General features: G+C 40.2%; 1 protein-coding gene across 2 annotated transcripts in view; it reads left to right on the top strand.

The window, feature by feature from the left end:
- elB (elbow B) overlaps positions 1 to 16,745 on the top strand; it is a 103,662-nt gene extending 86,917 nt beyond the window's left edge. For both annotated transcript variants that reach the window (XM_067138384.2, XM_067138383.2), the window contains one exon: positions 13,756 to 16,745. In XM_067138384.2, the coding sequence (XP_066994485.2) occupies positions 13,756 to 15,108 (1,353 nt within the window). In that variant the 3' untranslated portion in view covers positions 15,109 to 16,745. The remainder of the gene's footprint in view (positions 1 to 13,755) is intronic.
- The last annotated feature ends 6,992 nt before the right edge of the window (positions 16,746 to 23,737 follow it).

Raw genomic sequence — 23,737 nt, 5'->3', positions numbered from 1 at the left:
TACGCAAAGTCTTGTCTATCAATTTCATTCCTGTTATAGCCTTCATCTCCTCATTCTTAGCACACTGTGGCCATTGTTCCCACCTATTGGTACCAGCCATCTTTCTCGCCTCTTGAATGTCTGTAACTTCCAACGTAGGAATAGGATATCAACAGTCACGCAAAAACGCCAACGTTGCTGCTTCAGCCGTATGTCTATCTCGCATCCGTTTTTGTAATGAAACACTCGGAATTCATTTTCATATATGAGGACTTTTAAAGCCACGAAGCTCTGTTTTCTCTCCTGTGATTTAATTGTGAATGCTTTCTAAGTGCGTTGTGTACGTGCAGAGTGAACGTAGTAGGTGTAAGTAAGCAATTAACTCCAAAACTGCTTCAGCACTCATTTGCAATTTAATGTGTGTACCGGTTTTGCTGGGATCTTGATAGTATATAATTGGTAAGCACTGGGATACTTTGTCAGTTTATTACTCTCGTAATTAAGAAGTCAGCATCGGAACATTATTTATATCACGTTCCTAAATTACTACCAACTTTCATGTTAGCATATAAATTCGTGATACTTATTTCATAGGTTCATTAAGCTGTTTCTCTTAATGCACATCCGAACGCTTGCCAGCTTGGTCATTTACGACTTCGGTATTGCAAAAACATGTACATCTTTAATGATTGTTTGTGAGTGATCGACCATGTGTTGTTAGACGTGTAAAGTAAAGCTTTCACCACCTCTCGCCTTACCTGCTATCAGCAGGTGATCACTACCAGGAAGTTGAAACAAGCCATTAAGAGGCAGTGTCGAGGTAGGTGCTGGAGTGCCGAGAGCATGTATTTATATCCATTCCTGGATTTCTGTAGCCTTCCTTTGCGGATCCGATATAGAGTAGTTTTCATGACGCTGTTGGTCTCGAAAGGAGCCAAATTCACTTATTTTCAAAATTAAGAAATTTTGAAATAAATATGTTGCCAGGTTTGAATTATACTATTAGTTCCGTACAGAAGTATTGTGTGTTTTGGTTTTAAAAATGAATATTCCTGTGTTTTGAAAGCTTTCAAATACCAATCGAATTCAGCTGTAAGTAGAACAATTCAAGATAGAACTCTGCAGTAGCGGCGATTGGGATTTGTAAGTGGAGGAGGGTGGCAAAAACATGTATAGACAGCAAAAAGTACTAGGGATTGTGTGATAAGGCTGGCGAAGGGGGGCGGGAGTACATACGTCAAAACTGAAAAAAAAAAAAAAAAAGCTACAAAATGGTTTTTTGATGCTCTCTGAGCGAATTTCGACACAGAGGTAAATGTTGAGAGTTTACCAACTTAAGTGCGGTAATAATAGTTTTTAGTCTGCCTCTGTGGTGTAGTGGTTAGTGTGATTATCTGCTACCCCCGGAGGGCCGCGTTCGATTCCCGGCTCTGCCACGAAATTTGAAAAGTGTTACAAGGGCTGGAACGGGGTCCACTCAGCCTCGGGTGGTCAACTGAGTAGAGGTGGGTTCGATTCCCACCTCAGCCATCCTGGAAGTGGTTTTCCGTAGTTTCCCACTTCTCATAGTGGTACCTAACTTAAGGCCACGGCCCCTTCCTTCCCTCATCCACAGTTCTGGATAGCAGGTGAGGCTACCTGGGCTAGGTATTGGTCATTCACCACAATTGTATCCCCCGACCCAATGTCTCACGCTCCAGGACACTGCCCTTGAGGCGGTAGAGGTGGGATCCCTCGCTGAGTCCGAGGGAAAAATCAACCCTGGAGGGTAATCAGATTAAGAAAGAAAGAAATGATAGTTTTATTTGTTGATTCAGTACTATACATTACAATTTTCACCAAAGGAACATATTACATATGTATTACAACTAAATAGAAGTACGGAGTGATTATACAACTAAAAATAATTTAGTATTTGACTGCGCACTAAGAAACCAACGCACTGATAACACTCCCAGACTGACGAATGCGAGCGGCAGGCGGGTGAATCATACCTCACTGTAGCTGCCTCTGTGGATCACTGGTAGAGTATAGGCCTCCGGATCCCAAGATACCGGGTTGAAACCCGGCAGAAGTTGTCGGATTTTTGAAAGGCGGAATAAAGTCCATTCGACACTCCATGTCGGATGATGTCGGCATATAAATGATCTCTGGTAACACATTTGGTGTTTACCCGACACAGTTCATTAAATTTCAGCCATAGACGCCCAAGAGAGTTTCGGTTTACTCGGTCTGCCATCTAGTGGGCCTAGAATAAAACGGAACGTCGAAATTGATGAGCAGACAGCCAGATTGCGTCAAATTGTAATGTCTGCACACGGTAGCTGAGGCCATACGATTCTTCTTCTTCTTATTTTTATTATACCTCAGTGTCCATGATATTGGCAAAAATATATATCCCTGCTACCCTTCCTGACAGTACGTGCAAAGTCTTCACTACTTCCTGTGGCGCTATACGAATCGGTTAGTCACGACGAACGACATTTTGTGCGTATTTCCGCAAAATAAATTTTTAAATGATTAAAGAAAATAAAGGAGAACAATAGCTGATAAAAACAGAGCTTTTATAAATAGCGTTTTTAAATAATTCCCATAATTTCTAGTTTCAGTCGGCTAAAATTGAATTAAATGTTTAATGTTAAATGTTTAATGTTTTCTCCTCAAAGTGGAGGGTGTGGGCGACTGCCTCCCCCCCCCCCTCGCCCCCTCGTCCATCCTCCTAATCGCCGCTACTGGAACACTGTATCAAGCGAAAATAAAAATCTCGAAAAATCTCATTCTAGGCACATGACTTCTATAATTCAGTGAAAATGCAAGGATGTTTTGAGCATGCCCTTCATGATATCTTCCATCCCAAGTTAACACTAAGAGTCACTAAACATTTAAAAACTTCAAAGCATTTCAAAAAATGTGTAGACCGTAAGTCCCAGTATTGGTGTAGAGTAAGAAATGAATTTATTTACCTGCTTATAAAAATTCAATGATTTTATGTTTACAATCATCAGGATTACCATGGCTGCTGTTCATATTGTGTTGTATTCATCACGGAATAGTTCATAAGTGGTGAAGGCAATCCATTTTTGTCATTCCAACGCTGAGTGGTTCACAGAATTGCAGATACAATAAATGTATGTATGTATGTATGTTCAGTCTTCAGCCCTAAGGCTGGGTGGATCCTGAACAGCTCTGCCATCAGCTGTCATACATGGCCTAGGCATCACTGAAGAGGCGTACTAGGGAAATGAGGAGTGAAGTAGTTTACCGTTGCTTTCCTCACCGAGCCAGAAGTTGCTGTTACATATCAGTCTGCCAAGCCCACTGAAATGCATGCACCAAACGACCCTATGAGCAAGATTTTCACACCTTTCATAGCAGGAACTGGCTGCAGAAGGAATGGCATTACTAGCATCGCTCATACCTCAGTCACTTTCATAGTGTCAAAGCCAAGGATAAGACAGAGACAGATCAATGAAAGTAACAAAATTGCTCTAGCCTATACCAGAAGACATAGTGCACTGTAAACACTAGGTCCTGCCAGCAAAGGCATACAATAAATGTAATTCATCTAATTTATAGCATCACATGCACATGGAAATTTAAAAAAAATGTATATTACCCGTTTCAACTTCTTGAATCAGACTTAAGTGAATATGCGAGAGTAGGAATTAAAACTCAGGTGGACAGTTCATTCTAAATATTGCTTATGGGTTCCAGTACTAATACGTGTAGCATGAATAAGAACGTGACAGCAAGCAACATATTTCTTTGCGATTACTTTGCCATAAAACACGGATAACGTCAGCACTGTATCTTGAAACTGGTTTTAAATGTTCTTGTTAGAAACAACCTTGGCGATAAGCAAGTCGAGTGTTGTCACCGAACCATTCACGAATAATGTGAGTAGATTAGGGAAGTTGCCTTTCAGTGTAATGGGTTGAGACTGACTACTGGGTTTTAATACAAAGTATTATCATAGTATATTTTTATAACGAAATTTGCTGTAAATTACGTATTTACAACGAAGACATTCACGGATTATCCCTTGAACGTGTGTAACATTTCAGAACGAACTATTATGCCTTTCAGCGTTCGATCTTCAAGCTGCTATAAATGATCCAAACATCTCAATAACCGTCTATTTACTGGTACAGTTGACAGGAAAATCTTCGATGAAATCATGTCGCAATTTACCTGAAATTCGTCTGATATAATCCACGTACCAATAAATGAAATGAAATGTCGTATGGCTTTTAGTGCCAAGATATCCCAGGACGGGTTCGGCTCGCCAGGTGCAGGTCTTTCTACTTGACTCCCGTAGGCGACCTGAGCGTCGTGATGAGGATGAAATGATGATGAAGACAACACATACACCCAGCCCCCGTGCCATTGGAATTAACCAATTAAGGTTAAAATCCCCGACCCGGCCGGGAATCGAACCCGGGACCCTCTGAACCGAAGGCCAGTACGCTGACCGTTCAGCCAACGAGTCGGACTTACCAATAAATGATCTATACTAAAAGCTGGCTGCGAACTTCTGCTAAATGATTTCAATATTGACTTCGGAATATGTCAAGAAAGGCATGATAAGAATTATCACTTGTATTAATCTGTTTGAGCAGCTTCTGTAGTGATCGGATGCCATGCAATAGATCATGCGCACACGATGGGCAAGTTAAGTCAATCACCGAATTCGTCACCTCTCAATCGTGGCGTTCTTTATCGTATTAATTCCTGACTTAGTATTTACCCTCCATCACAATTGTTCTCTTGCCATTATTCGCTCTTATTTTTGCCGGTAATCATCCTCTCATCTTTTTGTCAGTTACCTTTAAGATATCCTAAATTACGTCGGCTATCAATAGTGAATTTGCCCGTGGAACAGCGGTATCAGGATAATTTGAACTGCATTCTCATTTTCTCTTTACAAATACTATCAACGTCAACTGTTGAGGTGAAAGCATTAATGGTGACATTAACTAAGATATTTAGCAGTATTTTTCTTCACATTCATTAATCACTGGCCCAAAGGAGTGCGTCATTCTTCGGCAGCCGGCACAATTCCTATCCTCGCCGCTAGATGGGGGTTTCATTCATTCCATTCCTGACCCGGTCTAATGACTGGAAACAGGCTGTGGATTTTCATTCAATTTATGCACATGACGATTTGAGATACCAATCTATTGATTTTACAATGGTAAGGTGCTAGCTGCACTTTTTATACTTTTAAAAATTTATTTACACTTTGATTTACGTCGCATCGGCACCGTTTAACGGCGACGGTGGGTTAGGAAAGGCGTAGGAGTGGGAAGGAGGCGGCCGTGGGCTTAATTAAGGTACAGCCCCAGCATTTGCCTAGTGTGAAAATGGGAAACCACGGGAAACCATCTTCAGGGCTGCCGACAGAGGGGTTCGAACCACCTATCTCCCGAATACTGGATACTGGCCGCATTTAAGCGACTGCAGCTATCGAGCTCGGTCATTTTAGACTAAGCTGATTGGTTCATCCCCCTACACAGTCCGGTGGTATTTGAGGTTTGTCAAAATTAACACACCTCGGTGTCTCTGGAAGCCGTAAAAGAAATGGTTAACGCGATGTGAAACCAGTAACATTACAGTTTTTTTTCTCAATATTTACGAAATGAATACATGGCTTTAAACAGTCACATCATTACAGTTAATATTTGTAAGAAAGGAAATGGTTAATCGTATATTTGGCTGCATGTCTATCTACTGGTGCGGTGTGTGCTTTTCTTATGCCAAAAGCTTATATACTACTCTTTACTGAATAGTGAATTAACCCTTTAATGTATGATTTTTTTATTTTCATGTTTAAAAGTTATTTTTGGACTTTCCATAAGGTTAATAGAATGGGGAAAATATTGAAAAAAATATCAATAATGCTGCATATATGATACATCATGAATAAACATTATCTTTGATACGGTTGCCATTCAACTAGTTCCTACATAAAATATATACAGATGGTTAACTAAGGTCAAAGATATTCTATAAACAACTTGGAACTCATGTGTAACATGCACTGGTTCATGAAATGTCCATCAGAGGCGTGCAAATCAATTTTTGAATCTATGTTGCTTATATGCTACATCATGCAACAAAGGGGTGTAGGCTCTCCCATCTCATAACATACGCTACTCTAAGGCCACAGTACAGCCAACCTATGAGTAACTAAGGTCAAAGGTCTTATATATACATCTTGGAACACGTGTGGAATATACATTGGTTCATTAAGTGCCCACCAGAGGCGTGCAAAACAGTTTGTTAATCGATGTTGCATGTATGTTACACAATGCAACAAAGGGTTAACATTTTGAATACAAATTGAGATATTCTGTGACATCAGAATATACAGTCTGCCGGAAATAATTTTCGAATAACCTGAAAATGAAAACAATTAAATAACAATTAAGTTATTTTAGGTATAATTCCGTTACCATTATGTTCTCTTCTTTCAGATAGTTTAACATTTATTTAAAAAATAGTTTCGGCAGACTGTGAATTTCACTGTATTATTATAAAATAGTAAGATATATCAGGGTTATAGATTAGCTCTCAAATGAATTCAGTTAAATTTGGCAATGCATCTCAGTTGATTTACTGTCATAATATAATATTTCTTTCTTACTAATTTGGTACTATAATCATTTTCTTTTGAACTGAAGGGTGCTGCTACTGCAAGCAATGTCTGTGAGATTCGTATATTTGAAATACAACAGGAAGGCGAGCAAGGAAAATATTTCTCCCAGAAATCACAGAAAAGAGTTCTTTCCAATTGCTAGTTTACTGTACAATGTATCTTTCATTTCGAATGCTGTTATTGTTTGGAGATCGAAGTGGTCGCTGGAAGAGAAGAGCTTTGACATTGTTCCGTTGAGCATGTGATGCTGGCAGCGTATTTCTTCATTACCGAGCGTTGCCTCAGGTAGTTGAGCGCTTCTGCTGCACTGTGCCAGTCAAAATTGAAGTGACACAGGTTTGAGGAACTTGACAACTTCTGAAACTGACGACTGAAAAAGGCAATTTCGTTGTTAAATTAAACTAAAACCGTCCCGTCCCTCACAGGTGAAGAGAAAGAAATGATGTAGAAATCCAGGGCCGGGTTTTTGTTTGCAGCCCTGCTCTTGATATGAAGGAAAGTAAGGTTGTCAGACTGTGACACGGCCAGAAGAGAAGTAAATTAATGAATATGTCCACGACAAAGCGAATTTTTGTAGAAGCTGCTCCTGGAATAGTTTCATTTCAAAGATAATGTGCTGTGGTGCAGACAGTGAGCTGTCTCTGTGGGTGATCTTCAGGCTTCTCCCGTTTCGTGTGCAACCCCTTCTTGATGAAGTTATATTAGCATTTTTAAAAATATTCGTCATTTTTCGGTTTCACACACTCTTCGTGTCTTGTTCATTCACGAGCTTTAAATTCTTCCAAAGCTTTCCCTGAGATTAGCAGACTTGCGGATAAGTTTAATTAAGCATGAGTTGGTACTCATTAGCTGTGAAGTATTTAATGCTTTATTTATTTTGAATTATTTATTTAATCTCCTTATTTTGCTTGGCGATGATGAAACAAGTATGAAGCCTCCTCGTACTTTACCAAGGTTAAAAAATACGTTATGTGTAAGTAATACAACTTACAGTTAATAATAATAATAATAATAATAATAATAATAATAATAATAATAATAATAATAATAATAATAATTTAACAGCGGAAACGCATCCAACTTCCAATAAAGCTCATCTCCGAAATAGTGACTCTCGTCCTCCGATGCTGCATAAAAATCCAGAGACATCAACTTTACAGCACGGAAACACCGTGCTTTCTTCAATTTTTTAAATTTTCCTCCACCTTGGGGGCTGCCTAAGAAAAAGAATACACAAAAAATTATTCAAGTATAAAACAATTAAAGTAAATCATATTACAGTCTGGAGAATGCAATTGGTGTCTGAGTATCAAAGGAGAACCTCTGAGCGCTTTCAGCCCCCAGTCGATGAAATTCTCGGAACTGATGTTGAAGGTCTTCATCAGCTCTATCGTCTTCCTAGGGACTGTCACTCACGCACTGATCATAAGACCCACTTCTACGTCGTCCAGCTCGTATTGCTTCATATAATACATACCTGTAGGCAGGTTAGCCTTCTTTTCTCTGTCTAATTCGTCTGGTAGTTAGGAGTGAGTTTCACATCTTACTATGGGGTCCAGTATATACTTTTGTACCATATCTTCATTGTACACTGACTGACTGACAGAGCAAATGCAACACCAAGAAGGAGTGGTCAGAACTTTATGCCAATTGCAGGGTAGACTGACGTCACTGAGGTATGCTCATGATGTGAAATGCGCCGCTGTGCTGCGCATGTAGCGAACGATAAATGGGACACGGCGTTGGCGAATGGCCCACTTCGTACCGTGATTTCTCAGCCGACAGTCATTGTAGAACGTGTTGTCGTGTGCCACAGGACACGTGTATAGCTAAGAATGCCAGGTCACCGTCAACGGAGGCATTTCCAGCAGACAGACGACTTTACGAGGGGTATGGTGATCGGGCTGAGAATGGCAGGTTGGTCGCTTTGTCAAATCGCAGCCGATACCCATAGGGATGTGTCCACGGTGCAGCGCCTGTGGCGAAGATGGTTGGCGCAGGGACATATGGCACGTGCGAGGGGTCCAGGCGCAGCCCGAGTGACGTCAGCACGCGAGGATCGGTGCATCCGCCGCCAAGCGGTGGCAGCCCCGCACGCCACGCCAACCGCCATTCTTCAGCATGTGCAAGACACCCTAGCTGTTCCAATATCGACCAGAACAATTTCCCGTCGATTGGTTGAAGGAGGCCTGCACTCCCGGCGCCCGCTCAGAAGACTACCATTGACTCCACAGCATAGACGTGCACGCCTGGCATGGTGCCGGGCTAGAGCGACTTGGATGAAGGAATGGCGGAACGTCGTGTTCTCCGATGAGTCACGCTTCTGTTCTGTCAGTGATAGTCACCGCAGACGAGTGTGGCGTCAGCGTGGAGAAAGGTCAAATCCGGCAGTAACTGTGGAGCGCCCTACCGCTAGACAACGCGGCATCATGGTTTGGGGCGCTATTGCGTATGATTCCACGTCACCTCTAGTGCGTATTCAAGGCACGTTAAATGCCCACCGCTACGTGCAGCATGTGCTGCGGCCGGTGGCACTCCCGTACCTTCAGGGGCTGCCCAATGCTCTGTTTCAGCAGGATAATGCCCGCCCACACACTGCTCGCGTCTCCCAACAGGCTCTACGAGGTGTACAGATGCTTACGTGGCCAGCGTACTCTCCGAATCTCTCACCAATCGAACACGTGTGGGATCTCATTGGACGCCGTTTGCAAACTCTGCCCCAGCCTCGTACGGACGACCAACTGTGGCAAATGGTTGACAGAGAATGGAGAACCATCCCTCAGGACACCATCCGCACTCTTATTGACTCTGTACCTCGACGTGTTTCTGCGTGCATCGCCGCTCGCGGTGGTCCTACATCCTACTGAGTCGATGCCGTGCGCATTGTGTAACCTGCATATCGGTTTGAAATAAACATCAATTATTCGTCCGTGCCGTCTCTGTTTTTTCCCCAACTTTCATCCCTTTCGAACCACTCCTTCTTGGTGTTGCATTTGCTCTGTCAGTCAGTGTATTTTGGAGATTTCCTTAAGTAATAGAACTTTATAAACAGAATTGTATATGTATTACGTTTTTAAATGGCAGCCAGTAAATAGAGGAAATTGTTCCCTGTTAAATGCATATATACATAGTCATAAGTAGATATAAAGAAAATATTTATAATACTAGACTTTGAATGGTTCCGCAACTTCACAATTCATCTGTTATGAGTTCTAAACTAGCTCTGTATCTGCCGTCAAGGAGTGGGTGTAACGTTTGGTAGCGTCTGGAGGGGTTATCAAGATATTCCTATCGTGAGAGCATGTGATTTGTTGACGAGTTTTGGAAAGCTTTGTAAACCTAGATGCCAGGTAGTGAGGTGTAAAAATACTCAAGAGTCGTGAACAGTAGACACTGGGAAAGAACATGCCTAGTCGTTTATGGATTTGCCAATGAGTTAATTATGAAGAAACATGCTTACGTAGTTTCACATTGAAAATGAACCAAATGCAGGAATTATAAGATTTTTCAGGGTAGAGTAACATGAATCAAAAAGTAATGTGCTGTACTTCGTTTAGAAAGTCATTTAGTCCCAGGAAAATGGAATTTTATGTGTACGCTTTTCAAGGAAGAGGTGCAAATCTATGTCATATTACGAGGTAAAAGTGATTTTTAAGATAAAGTGAGAGTTGTCCCCCCTCATCGCATTCGCTCAAACATTTTAGAATTATTCACGTACAAATTCCCAGGTTTGTTGTATATCTAAAGAAAACATAGTCCTAAATTTTTGTATGCAGGAACATTAATTACGATTTCTGAACCTCTTTATATCAAGAAAAACGTATTTTAAAATTCTTAGGAAACATTAATCTTGGGATACGTTTGTCAATCAATGTTACAGGCCTGTTAATAAGTTGTACAGTTAGTATTACAGACATTTTCCCAGTGTTATGCGCAAGTTTTGGCATGGGCCGGTAGTTTGCTTTATTGTCTTTGAAATGTACTTTCATACTTTACAAAATGATTTATATAATCGCTATTAATATAAAATGATGTGAATGTCAATTTATTGCCAATAGCAAAATACTTGTTGGGTATGTATTGCCGTAATAGCAACCCATAAACTCATAAACTCTAATAAACTATGATCTATCATATTCTGATACAGATAAACCGGCTTCTCACTGATGTCGGGTAACTATACATTTCATCCCATCTTAAGAACTGTGCTACTCGTTGGCTGAATGGTCAGCGTACTGGCCTTCGGTTCAGAGGGTCCCGGGTTCGATTCCCGGCCGGGTCGGGGATTTTAACCTTCAATGGTTAATTCCAATGGCCCGGGGGCTGGGTGTTTGTGCCGTCCCCAACATCCCTGCAACTCACACACCACACATAACACTATCCTCCACCACAATAACACGCAGTTACCTACACAAGGCAGATGCCGCCCACCCTCATCGGAGGGTCTGCCTTACAAGGGCTGCACTCGGCTAGAAATAGCCACACGAAATTAAAAAAAAAATCTTAAGTACTTGTCCTCCATTCACAGCAGTAATACCCGCTCTGGTTCCTCCCTTTCTCTTCCTATCCATCGATCCTCTATGTATAAATTTTTATTTTTTGTTGTGACGGGTTCCAGACTTTGGAATTCCCTGCTCGTCTGTCAGAAATACCACCTCATTACCTAAATTTAAGATGGCTTGCCGAGACTGCCTACTGAATACAGCTGACTAATTTGCATGACTGGATGAGTAAATGACTGTGAGTCAGAAAAGTATACTATATTATTGTGTTGATGATTTTCCCTTGATTTTCTCCCATAGATGTATTGCTGCAGTGGCTCGAGGGCTGGGTTTTTGTGCTGCACCCAACATCCCTGCAACTCACACACCACACATAATATTATCCCTCACCACAATAACACGCAGTTACCTACACATGGCAGATGCCGCTCACCCTCGTCGGAGGGTCTGTCTTACAAAGGCTGGACTAGGCTGGAAATAGCCACACGAAATTATATTATTACTTGGGTTCAATTCGCTACTTTGCCTTGGAGGATTCGCATCGTGTTACGAGAACGTGAGCCGGGTACACTTAATCTTGTGAATGTGGATGAGATAAGAGCCTCAGTTTTCCTATCTGATTTCCCTTAACGAATCCTTCCTCTTTTCTGATCCAAACGGTACTGGATCGCTATTTCTTGTTGCTTTCCACCTTCATGGACTTCATGGATATTCCGTTCCTGTTTCAGGTACCTTAAATTTTCGAGCGGTACAACTTCACATATTTTCTCCTCTCATTAGTATTAATAGGGGATGTTTGCATAGTTGTACTTCCTAATAAAATAATAATCACCACTATCATCTCTAATGCAATATGTGTAATGATTTTATATTACTAAATTTGATCACTTGGCCCACGCAAATTCTGCTTTTCATTAGAACATGTATCAATGTTTCCTTTCCTGTATTATTATTATTATTATTATTATTATTATTAGTAGTAGTAGTAGTAGTAGTAGTAGTAGTAGTAGTAGTAGTATTTGTTTTCGATGGCATCACTCAGGCTATGAAGCCCACTATTCTGTCAAACCATGTTCTATAATGTACATACAATTTAATGATATTTTACATACTATAAAATGAAACATTTCATAGTTATTCAAACACATTCAAAGAAAGGAAAAACTTAAATGAAATAACACAGAATAAATATAGTTGTCCTAATTCTTCAAGAGAAACAAATTTAGCACGAAATTTACTAACACACGGAATGAAGTAACAAATACAACAGATAATGTGCAGGCAAAAGTCCATTCGAATCGCCATTTAGAACGCCTGGACGGTATGCATAGCCAATTAACGGCGTGGACGGACAAGTTGCCTGTTTAACCCCTACCAATTACAATACAAGCACACATGCATTATCACTGCTGTAGAGCGAGTTGGCCTCTCCAGGTTCAATATTCCTGCTGTGTAGATCACAGTGCGAGAGGTTGAACGTCTCCACCAGACATTTAGACTCACTTTAATACGTCCAAGCACCGCTGCTAATATTTATTTTTGAATACCGATTAAGATAATGTGTCACTTAGACCATTCGGCATCGGCATCGGATTCCACGTTCAAATTTTACTAACAAATAAAGAATCATTGTAGAGGGTGGTTCTGTGATTTGGTATTTTTATTAGCTTAGCAGCGCTCTGGTCGGGATGTCTTAGTGATTGAGAACAACTGGAAAGGACTAGTTAGATAAGACTGGGTCTGCTTGTATATTATTTTGTGGAGAAGCTATCATGCTGATTTATTTTAAGCCAATTTGGTTCATGGTATGCTTGAGTTGTTTTAGAATATTCGTTATGAAATGAACAAAAACATTCTGAGGTCTCTGAAGTATGTTAGAGAGAGCGCCAATTAGTCTGTCGTACACGACGTGATAACAGCCTATCTATCGATCTAACCTTATTTTTCTTCTTCTTCTTAATCTATTATAATGTGTCCCCTTGGCTGTAAGGTCAGTGACGTGGCGTTCAGTTCAAAAGATTCTGGGTTCAATTCCTGGACATGCAGTAATTTTCGCTGCATCTGGTTAATTAATTTGGCTCGATGACGGGATGTCTGTCTCATGAGTACATCTTGAATTTCTAGGGAATAATACGTTACAACGCAAATTAATTTCACAAGTGGAGAGTACCATCTAGCAGATGATTCTGAAATGTACGGAGTATAACATAAATTCTAGGGTCTCTAATAGGTGTAACACTTTTGTTAATGCAAAACTCATAGCAGAACCGCAATGCGGACGAGAGTACACTTGTTAATTGTTTGAGTAAGATTACATTCTAACCTATTACTGGCCAAAAATTCTGTCTGTACACTTAAAACTTCACATACACAAAAATGACCTCACTACCAACGAACACTCAAGTCACATAATAGTCAATGTATATACCTCCTTATATGGTTGGCCATCCGAATGTAAAGCAGGGCCAAGTTTTTATAAGTGACACCCTGGACCCAACCAGAATGTGTTTGTATGTTACTGTAAGAAAGGAAGGATATAAAATTATGCATAATTATTAAATTATTAATTGGACTGTCTTCTTGCATTAACCTCTTTTTATTGTTTCTGTGTTTCAGTTGGATGCCAAGAAGAGTCCCCTTGCATTGCTGGCGCAGACATGTAGCCAGATTGGGGCTGATTCGCCTAACTCCAAGCCACTGATCCCGCCTCTTGAAAAATCGAGCAAGAGTTCGAAGCCGGAAACACCTCGAGAGAAGTCTTCTCCTGCTTCCTCTGTCGGAAGTGACGTGGTTGTCAAGTCTAGTTTCAAACCGTACGAGTCATGCGGATCTCGTGACAAGCCAGGCTCTCCAGAGGAACGAGGAGGATCTGCTTCGTCTGGTAGCCGAGTTCGTACCCCAGTAACTTCCAAGAACACGGCGACACCTATCTCCGGATCTGGACGCTGTAATAGCAATCAGAGTGCTTCTTCACCCAGGTCATCTCCGGCCGCTGTGGGCCGGAAGACGCCAGCTTCTAGTTCGGCGACGCCGCTATCTAGTAATGCAACAACAGATGTCACAGCGACGAGTAAATCAAGTAATACTGAGAGTTCAAGCCGGTCTGTGTCCAGTCCGATGAGTTCCAAGGGAGGTGTGAGTTCAAGTCTGCTGTCGTCTGCTTCAGACCCTGCTCTCAAGGACATGCCTCTGGGTACGTTCAAACCGGGAGCAGGCCTTCCTGTCTCAGCCGCTAGCTACCTCGGCACTTATCCTTCCCCAGGGGGACCATTTCCCATGGACGTGATGGCCAGCAGCCTTATGTCCTCCCACCAACACTTGAAACCTGGACTGAACCCTTACATTGGCTACGCGCGGATGAAGACACCGTCAGGTGCTGACACTCTGGTACCTGTTTGTAGGGACCCTTACTGCACTGGCTGTCAGCTGAGTTCACAACTTCTAGCGTCATCAGCGGGCACGAAAGGTTCTCCTGCTTCCTCCGCTTCCACGTGCCCAGGAGGCTGTGCACAGTGCGATCATGCCACAGCTGCCACGAAGGCAGGCTTCCTCCCTACCGGCCACTCTTCAGCGGCAGCAGCTGCGGCTTATGCGCATGCTCAATTGGCTGCTTTGGCTGCCGCATCACATCTGCCATACGTCTGTAACTGGATTGCTGGAGATGCTGCCTATTGTGGAAAGCGATTTAGTAATTCAGATGAACTTCTTCAACATCTTCGTTCACATACCAACCTTGGGACCGCAGCAGATTCTCTGTTGACCGCACCTCATCCTCTTCTACATCGTACCTATCCGACGCCGCCTCTTAGCCCACTTGCAACCGCCAGATATCACCCTTATAGTAAACCCCCGCTATTACCTCCCTCCCTAGGCTTCCCTCTCCACCCTCATCCCGGACTTCCACCCTATTTCTCCCCGTATTCGCTGTACGGCCAACGACTTGGGGCGGCATCAAGTATGCATCCCTGAGCAGAGCTTGAGAAGTTCTTGAGCCCTCAGATCGCGTCTCAATCCGCACGCCTACATTGACGGCACGATTCCCATCTTCAAGTGGAAATGACACGAAAGAGGAAACTTTTGCATTTCCTAAATGGAATGTGCTGTTCTACAAGTGAACGAAGCCAACATGTTTGCTGAGGCTTCAACTGAGCCTTTCCAAGTGAAACATTACTGAAAACTTTCAATTTAAAAGGAATCAATATCTGTAGGCCTATCAAGATGTAACTCTGCTGAATCCTATGTAATTGATTTTGGTATTCCTCGAATTCTATGTAAAGAAACACAATTCTCTCAGTTAATGTCCTTTATAAGTGTCGAATTGAAATATCTATATTTATAGATGCTGTGACTCATTTCTCAAGATTGTTGTTAATTATTTTCTGAATTATGCAGGATTCATGTTCGTATAGTTGCATTATATTTACGGGCAATTGAGAAGAAAAGACGAGCCATTTATCTTTGTAACCCAGTACCAGTTATCCGTATCTGTGACATCTTTGTGCATAACGTTACACATTTTTTGGATTACTAAAATGGTTCAATTTCGCTGCTAAACTTCCACATCCCGTTGAAAATTCTGTGTAGGGATATATTTGAATATAAGAGGCGTACGTAGTATGTTTAGTTTGGCCTAGCTTATGGCTTTTTCTTGTGACTGCTAACAAAATATTAATAAAAATATTATGGTTGAGCCTGAGAATAATCCACCCTCTTACCTAGTACAGTAGTTCTCCCTGGTACGATTGCAGTCAGATCAGAAGATTTCAAATATATTTATCAAGATTATTCTGACGTTCATTAAAATATTTTTCATGAGTACCTCAGCTTAATAACGTATTGTAGCATTCTGAAACGCAATATTGAATTATATTTTATTTATTATAATTTAGTCTAGGCTCTTTCCTTTGACACAAGTATTTTTTATTCTTTTATTTTGCTATTTGCTATTTGCTTTAGGTCGCACCGACACAGATATGTCTTATGGCGACGATGGGATAGGAAAGGACTAGGAATTGGAAGGAAGTGGCCATGTCCTTAATTAAGGTACAGCCCCGGAATTTTCCTGGTGTGAAAATGGGAAACCACGGGAAACCATCTTCAGGGCTGCCGACAGTGGGGCTCGAACCCACTATCTTCCGATTACTGGATACTGGCCGCACTTGCAAGTAATTTAACTTAAACAATAATTCATACGACAAAGCACAAATTAGGAAAAAATGTATAAATCCTAAATATTCGATGATTTTTTTATTTATTTTTATTTTACAATTTGCTGTATGTCGCACGAGCACAGATGGGTCTTATGTTAACGATGTGACAGGCACGGGGTAGGGGTAGGAAGGAATCGACCATGACATTGATTAAGGTACAGCCCAAGAATTTTCCTGGTGTGAAAATAGGAAACCATGGAAAAACCATCGTCAGTACTGCCGACAGTGGGGTTCGACTTCACTAATTCCCAAATGCAATCTGACAGCTACGTGACTGGAACTGCATAGACTCTTGGTCTGTTCGTATAGTTGCATTATATTTACGGGCAATTGAGGAGAAAAGACGATCCATTTCTCTTTGTAACCCAATACCAATTGTCCGTAACTGTGACATCTTCGTGCGTTACTAAACTTCAACAATCCATTGAAAATTCTGTGTAGCAATATATTTGACGTTAAGAGGAGTACGTAAACAGTCCTGGTGCGTCATACAGAAAATTGTAAAAAAAAAAAAAAAAAATCATCAAATATTTAGGATTTAAACTTTTTTCCACTAATTTTTGCATTGTCTTATGAATTATTGTTTAAGTTAAATTACTTGCGTCCAAGGAAAGAGCCTGGACTAAATTATAATAAATAAAATATAATATTGTGTTTTAGAATGGTCGAATACGTTATTAATTGTCGCAAATACATTTTGGCTGCAGAAGTTAAATTGCGAATTTGATCAAATTTTAACAAAAAATGTTTAAAATCACTATGTCATAAGTAACACTGAATGCATGTTGTGCATAAAAATTATTTCAAGCAGCATTTGTTGTTGATAAGCATTAAAACCGTGAAATTACTACAGGCTCACATTATTCATATCCTTTGTGCATGGGTGGTTGGGAGCTATATTTAATCACCTTTCACATACTATACGTGGATAGACAGTGGTTAAATATTTGGCCACCCGATATCATAACAAATGTGTTAAAAAGACAGTCATAACGCACTTGAAAATTACACCTGTACAAACTACACTAACACAATGTCTAGATGAATAGAGAGAAAAAATATTTCCCGACAGAGAAAAAGAGAGAGCCACTAACTTATCAGGGTTGTTAACGTAGTGAAAGGAGTACCGTTATCATAAAAGAAATACATGATTTGTCGTTGGATGGTTGAAAATATTCAGTGCATATATCCCCTAAATTATTTATCAAATAATTTTGCCTATCAATCTTTCTGTATTACGTACGCCTCCAGTTGTTGTTTACATGAATGACTTGCTCTTGGAAGATATTATTTTGGGATGTGTATGGAATGGAACTGAAATGTGTCTTTACTTCTTCAATATTGCCCTGTATTTTGAGAAGTCCAGTGTGTTGTGAAGAGACGGTAAAGCTCAGTATGCGTGGCGTTACAAAGCTCCAGTGTACAGTACATGTGTGATGTATATATATACTCGCGAGACTGTGTCGACTCAGGACTATAATAAAGGAAGTAAACCAAATGCCCAGAAATGTGTGTGTGTGTGTGCATGGGCCTACCAGGGTGTGAAGAAAATATATAAAATGCGTATTATTTTTAAATGTAATTATTGTATATTTGTTCATAAGTTTGTTACAAGTAGCCAAAGTTAAAGAACAGCAAAACAAAAAAGTATTTAATTTTTTTATTATTCGGTGTAAATTATTAGTTTTACATCTCATTACAATATATCTGGGTTTAAATTTTAAAAGTAACAACTGTTCAAATATTACTTATCCGGAAAACATACCTGTTTGAAAGTTTTACTGCCCCTTCAACGGAATTGTCAGTGTTATGTAATACCAGTTGTCAAGGAGACAGTAGATGATAGATCAGCCCGTACATCCTAACATCAATAATTTTGATATTTTCGGACACATTGTCAGAGCAGGTGCGGCTTCGTAGCACGATCTGAAAAACTATAGAACCAAAGGAATGAAAGCTATACAGCGGTGAGCGATACCATCCTTCATATTATGTGTTGTTATCGAGCCAAAGTTCTATGCCCATTCTGTTACTGGTGATCTAGCAACCTTGACTGGATCTGTGAACGACAGCACGTTAGGTCGAACGCATAGGAGCACACTCAGCCACCTATCAGAGAAAGCTGTAGATAAGTCATCCATAAGATTCTATATGATCTGTACTCCTTGCAGCACGCCAGGCCTAATCGTGTGTATTGAACGAGCTGTGTCTCTGAGACGTCCCAATTCTAGGAACCGTTTATATTGCAGTTCTTATATTTTGTAAAGAAATGTATGGATTAATTCCTAATAGAATAATGCGAAATGACTTCTTCATCTGTAAAATGTGTTGAAGCATTCAGATCGGCAGAGACTTCCACTATCCGAAACCTCAAGTTCTCTTCCCGACCACTTTTGGCTTCAGGAATTAATCTGGGGCTCATTTTTGTTGTGAGACAAGTGAGCCTCAGGACCAAGTACAGTCAACCGCAAAAAAATTGGTCGTCACAGAAGATGACTTTCTTTTCAAAATCCTTTCTCATTAGCAGACAGCAAGTGCACCTGCCATAAAGATCAGACTGTGAATCACGTGTACCGGCACCCTTTGTGTCGACCTTTTTGTACTTGTCTGCCTGTAAGAATATCGTAGGTATCGCGACGTTCTGGACCAAATTTGGTGAATATGTTCAACACATTGAATTTTATTTCAGGTGAACATTATATTAATAATTTCACGATACCAGTAAGAAAATACATGTATTCATCCTAGCTATTAGTCAAAAGCTTAGAGTAGAGGTTTAATTCAATAGAGTCTGGTGGATATACAATATTTTTAAGTTCCCTCGATTGAGCTTCTGAACTAAGCTTGTGTAAAATTTACTCGAGGATTAAAGTACAAAATTATGGGTGAGAACTACACTAAATTCCTCTAGTGACTTGGAGAAAAAAAAGCTGGACACACTTGCTGCACAAATTGACCCTTCGTTCAGTCGACATTATGTTCCACCTGTCCGACTCGTTCGCTGAATGGTCAGCGTACTGGCCATCGGTTCAGAGGGTCCCGGGTTCGATTCCCGGCCGGGTCGGGGATTTTAGCCTTCATTGGTTAATTCCAATGGCTCGGGGGTTGGGTGTTTGTGTTGTCCCCAACATCCTTGCAACTCACACACCACAGTAACACGCAGTTACCTACAAATGGCAGATGCCGCGCACCCTCATCGGAGGGTCTGCCTTACATGGGCTGCACCCTGCTAGAAATAGCCACACGAAATTAAAGGTTCCACCTTACTCTTCTCATGTAAGTCCTTGAGACTTAAGCCAATCATTTCACTGTACTCGTTTCAGAACTATTCCAGGTATTCATTAGGTATTACTGTAGACCGTTCCATTCTCAAGCATTCAACCAAGCATGCACTGCAGAAGAGACTTCAATACCGCCGGGGACTGAAATCACTCAACACTGGCGACTCCATCGAAGGGTGGTAAAATTTTCAAACAGGTACTTTGTTCTGTAGTTAGCCAAGACATGGACAACCTTGGAGTAGTGGAAGCAGATACTTCCACTATGCGTAACCTCAGCTCTCTTCCCGACCACTTTTGGCTCCAGGAATTAATCTGTGGCTTTATTTTTTGGTGTGAGCCAAGTGAGCCTAAGGACCATGTACAGGCAACCGCAAAAGAATTTGCCGTCGCAGAAGATGACTTTCTTTTTAAAAATCCTCTCCTTTTGTTTGGAATAGGATGGACATATTTTGTAGGTTTTAGGATTCTAAGTATAATTTCCTCAGCCAACGGTTGTCCACAGTTCATGAATATACTCGCGTTTCGAGAATGTATAAAATACATATTTTCTTGCCGGCTACTTATTTGAGGTTGAGTGTTTCTCTAGAGATATGTCGTTTCTAGGTTTTTCTTTTACCTAGTGAGGAATAGAAGTCTTGTCCTTCTAGGTAAATCGCATCGGCTAGGAAGACCCTGGCATTCATTCTGCATACGCAGAAATTAAACAGTTGTCACTATTAAAATTCCAATCCACATATATCCCTTTGTTTTTTAAATTATATTAAATAAAGCAATACTTATCCTATCAACTTGCTATCCTTATAGTGAAAGAATATAATTCTTTAATATTATGTGTGATTATAAATATATATATTCATGGGTCAAGTCCTTGTGTCTCTGTAGTGATGATACTTATTGATGGGGATAATATTTTGGTTAATACTGTATCAAATTCTGTAGACGTTTCCCGAATAGCTCCCATTTTTGATCACCATTCCAACAAGACAGTCGAAAGCTTTAATATGGGGTCATTTTTCAAATTCTCCTGCAACTTACGTGCCCCATGATATCACTTAGTTATTGTCGAGCACACATATTCTGTGATGTTATATCATACTGAATCATATCAGCTGTGTATATATCATTTGGTTTAGACGTCAACCTTCTTGTTAGTGGAATCTGGTGTACTTGAGCCAAGGAGCAGAGAATGTAATGGAAAATGTTTCTTGCGAAAATGTACCAGGTGTTTGAAACGTATATTATAGGGTATTTTATGTTGCCGCTACTGGCAAGTGCATTCGTGTGAAAAGTAAAGTGAAAGGAAAATCAAAATTATCATGTAGTAATATTGTGCACGTTCCGTCAAAATAAATGTTCAAAATACCCCCCCCCCCCTGTCCCGCACACAACTCTCCACTCCTCATTACACTCCCTCGCAATGTTGTTTACAATTACGGAGTGATAGTCGCCATTGCTCTACGAACTTTATGTACTAGGTCAGCCTTGTTTGGATGTAAGGCTGGGGACGTACGAGCATTGAACATACGTACCTCCAACGCACTTCCTTTTAGCGGACGTTGAGTATCTGTTCAGACAAGCATTGTTTTATGTTCGCATACCAAGTTTGATATCAAATACTTAGTTTCCCTATCTTACCGTTTATTGCGAATTAAGTAAAAAACTTTTATTTTCCTTAACTTTCACCATGAAGATCGCAAATTTGTGGCTTCTACGTATTAAGAATCTTAAGGATCTCTTGTAGGAACGGGAGTTAATGATTGGAATAATTTACCGAGAGAGATGTTCAATAAATTTCCAATTTCTTTGCAATCATTTATGAAAAGGCTAGGAAAGCAACATATAGGGAATCTGCCACCTGGGCAACTGGCCTAAATGCAGATCAGTATTGATTGATTGATTGATTGATTGATTGATTGATTGATTGATTGATTGATTGATTGATTGATTGATTGATTGATTGATTGATTGATTGATTGATTGATTGATTGATTGATTGATTGACCAGTTTTTCAGTAAACCGACAGGTTAGGGAGGGTATAGTGTGGTATTAAATGCTTTGAACTATACCATTCAAGGCCGACTTTGCAAGTCGCTTGTGATCTCATTTTACGAAACTGCTGTTTTCTATTGTTGAGCTTTCGAGATAGCTGGCATTGTTGATGAAGGAAACAAAGAAAAAGTCAATGAACCTGACGTTAAAAAGATGCCGCTATTTGCCTCTGTCCGATTTATAGGACGACGCTTTATTTTATACAAAAATTTAAGTAATCTAATAAATTGTTTAAATATTCCTAACAGTAATCTTATTTTGAGTTAAAATTCGGATATTGAACACTTTCCTAGGGAAATCAGATGTGGTTGAATAACAGCTTATTAACCACCCAATTCAATCCGCCAGACATATCCAAGGCCATTTTCGCACAGGCCATAGAATACCTTGGAGGAACGAAACTTAAAGGTTTCCTCCATACGTTACCTCAGCACTTAGTAGAATAGTCTTGTTAGTCCTATGCCCAACTGCATCGTACTCACCATTGGTGAGGGATGAGCGAAATTCCGAGCCACGTCCTGCACAGAAGCGGAAGACTATTATCTAAATTGTTCGACTTGCTGGCGGGAAATCTAACCCCCGTCCTTCCAGTCATTTCATTTTTAGAATTTGCCTTACATCGCACTGGCAAACACATAGGTGTTTAGGTGACGATAGGATAGGAAAGGACTAGGAGCGGGAAGGGAGCGACCGTGGTCTTAATAATAGTACAGCTCCAAAATTTGTCTAGTGTAAAAATGGGAAGCCAAGGGAAACCATCTTCCAGACCTTTTTTTACCGCCCCGTCTAGGTAGCTTCAGCTTCCCCCCACCACCCACAAAAAATTCTAGTTATTAGTAGATATACGATTAGTGTATACGTTCAGTAATGGCAATCTAACCGAACTATTTGCTCTACTGGAGACGGATTTAACATTTATGTTACAATTATATATTTTATCTCGTCTTTGGTGCATATTAACTTATTCAGTCATGTACATTCTCTGCCCCTATGTCCGAGTAGCTTAATGTCAGGACACCTTATATGTTGTTTGTCTTAGTGACAAGAGAAATTTACATCATTAAAATCGTGATCTGGTATTGCTTCTTGAAACAAACCCCAATATTTTCTGTGATATGTCTGTCTGTTCCAAAGTTTATATGTCTGCAAATGTTACTACCTACTATCAATCAGTACCTTTTTATTTTAGCTGATGAAAGTAGTCCTGGCATGAAAAGAATGACAAGTAATTTCATATTCAAGTTAAAATTTTGTAACAGGACTAGGCCGGACTATGGTGCAGAAATAAGTTAGAATGTTGACTCATTTGCTAGATAACACGGTGTTAGCTAGCCCAATACACGGTTGTGTAGAAGGAGTTGCATAAATTACAGGGGTTGTAATGCCGCATACTCCTATTATTTATGCGCATCTCATTGGAGAACCGTTGTGCAGGCTAGACGATTCTTGCTACTCCCTTAAATAACAATCCATTCTAACCTATTACTGCATAAATATCTGGACTTTCAAACATGTCAAATATCTTCTGTTTTACCAAATAAATGTTCCTGTAAAATCTGAATTTGTTTAAAACGACTATACTTTCATGATTTTTCTATAAAATCTGAAATTGTTTCAAGCTACCATACTTTCTTGCTTTCTTCTTTACTACTATTCCATTTGTAGGGAAATGTGTCGATTTTAAGAGACTGCTTTTGTTGTGATTGTTATTGCATGATGTTTCGAAACTTATTAAAAGCAATAAAGTATATTAATCCGTTTCTGTTGCTGGTAATGACTTAGTACCTTCAGAAGAAATCTGGGGCTTTCTCGTGGACATAGTAAATTGTGAATATTGTTTATTCCGGGGTATAAGATGAAATCAGCTAGTCCACTTTCAATGTGTATGTATCTCTACCGAGTGAACTCAAATACATTCAATTGTTACACATTTATTTTGTTGTTTTGATGAAATAATATGGTGATGAAATTATAAAATAAATTATTCTCAAATCCATCTGTTGTTATTATAAATATCTCCTTAATCCAAATAATCTTTTATTTTCTTCTTCGACAGA

Source organism: Anabrus simplex, chromosome 1 (assembly GCF_040414725.1).
Source record: "Anabrus simplex isolate iqAnaSimp1 chromosome 1, ASM4041472v1, whole genome shotgun sequence".
NCBI lineage: Eukaryota > Metazoa > Arthropoda > Insecta > Orthoptera > Tettigoniidae > Anabrus > Anabrus simplex.
Note: the sequence above shows the minus strand (reverse complement) of the source record. Positions and strands in the feature narration are given on the sequence as shown.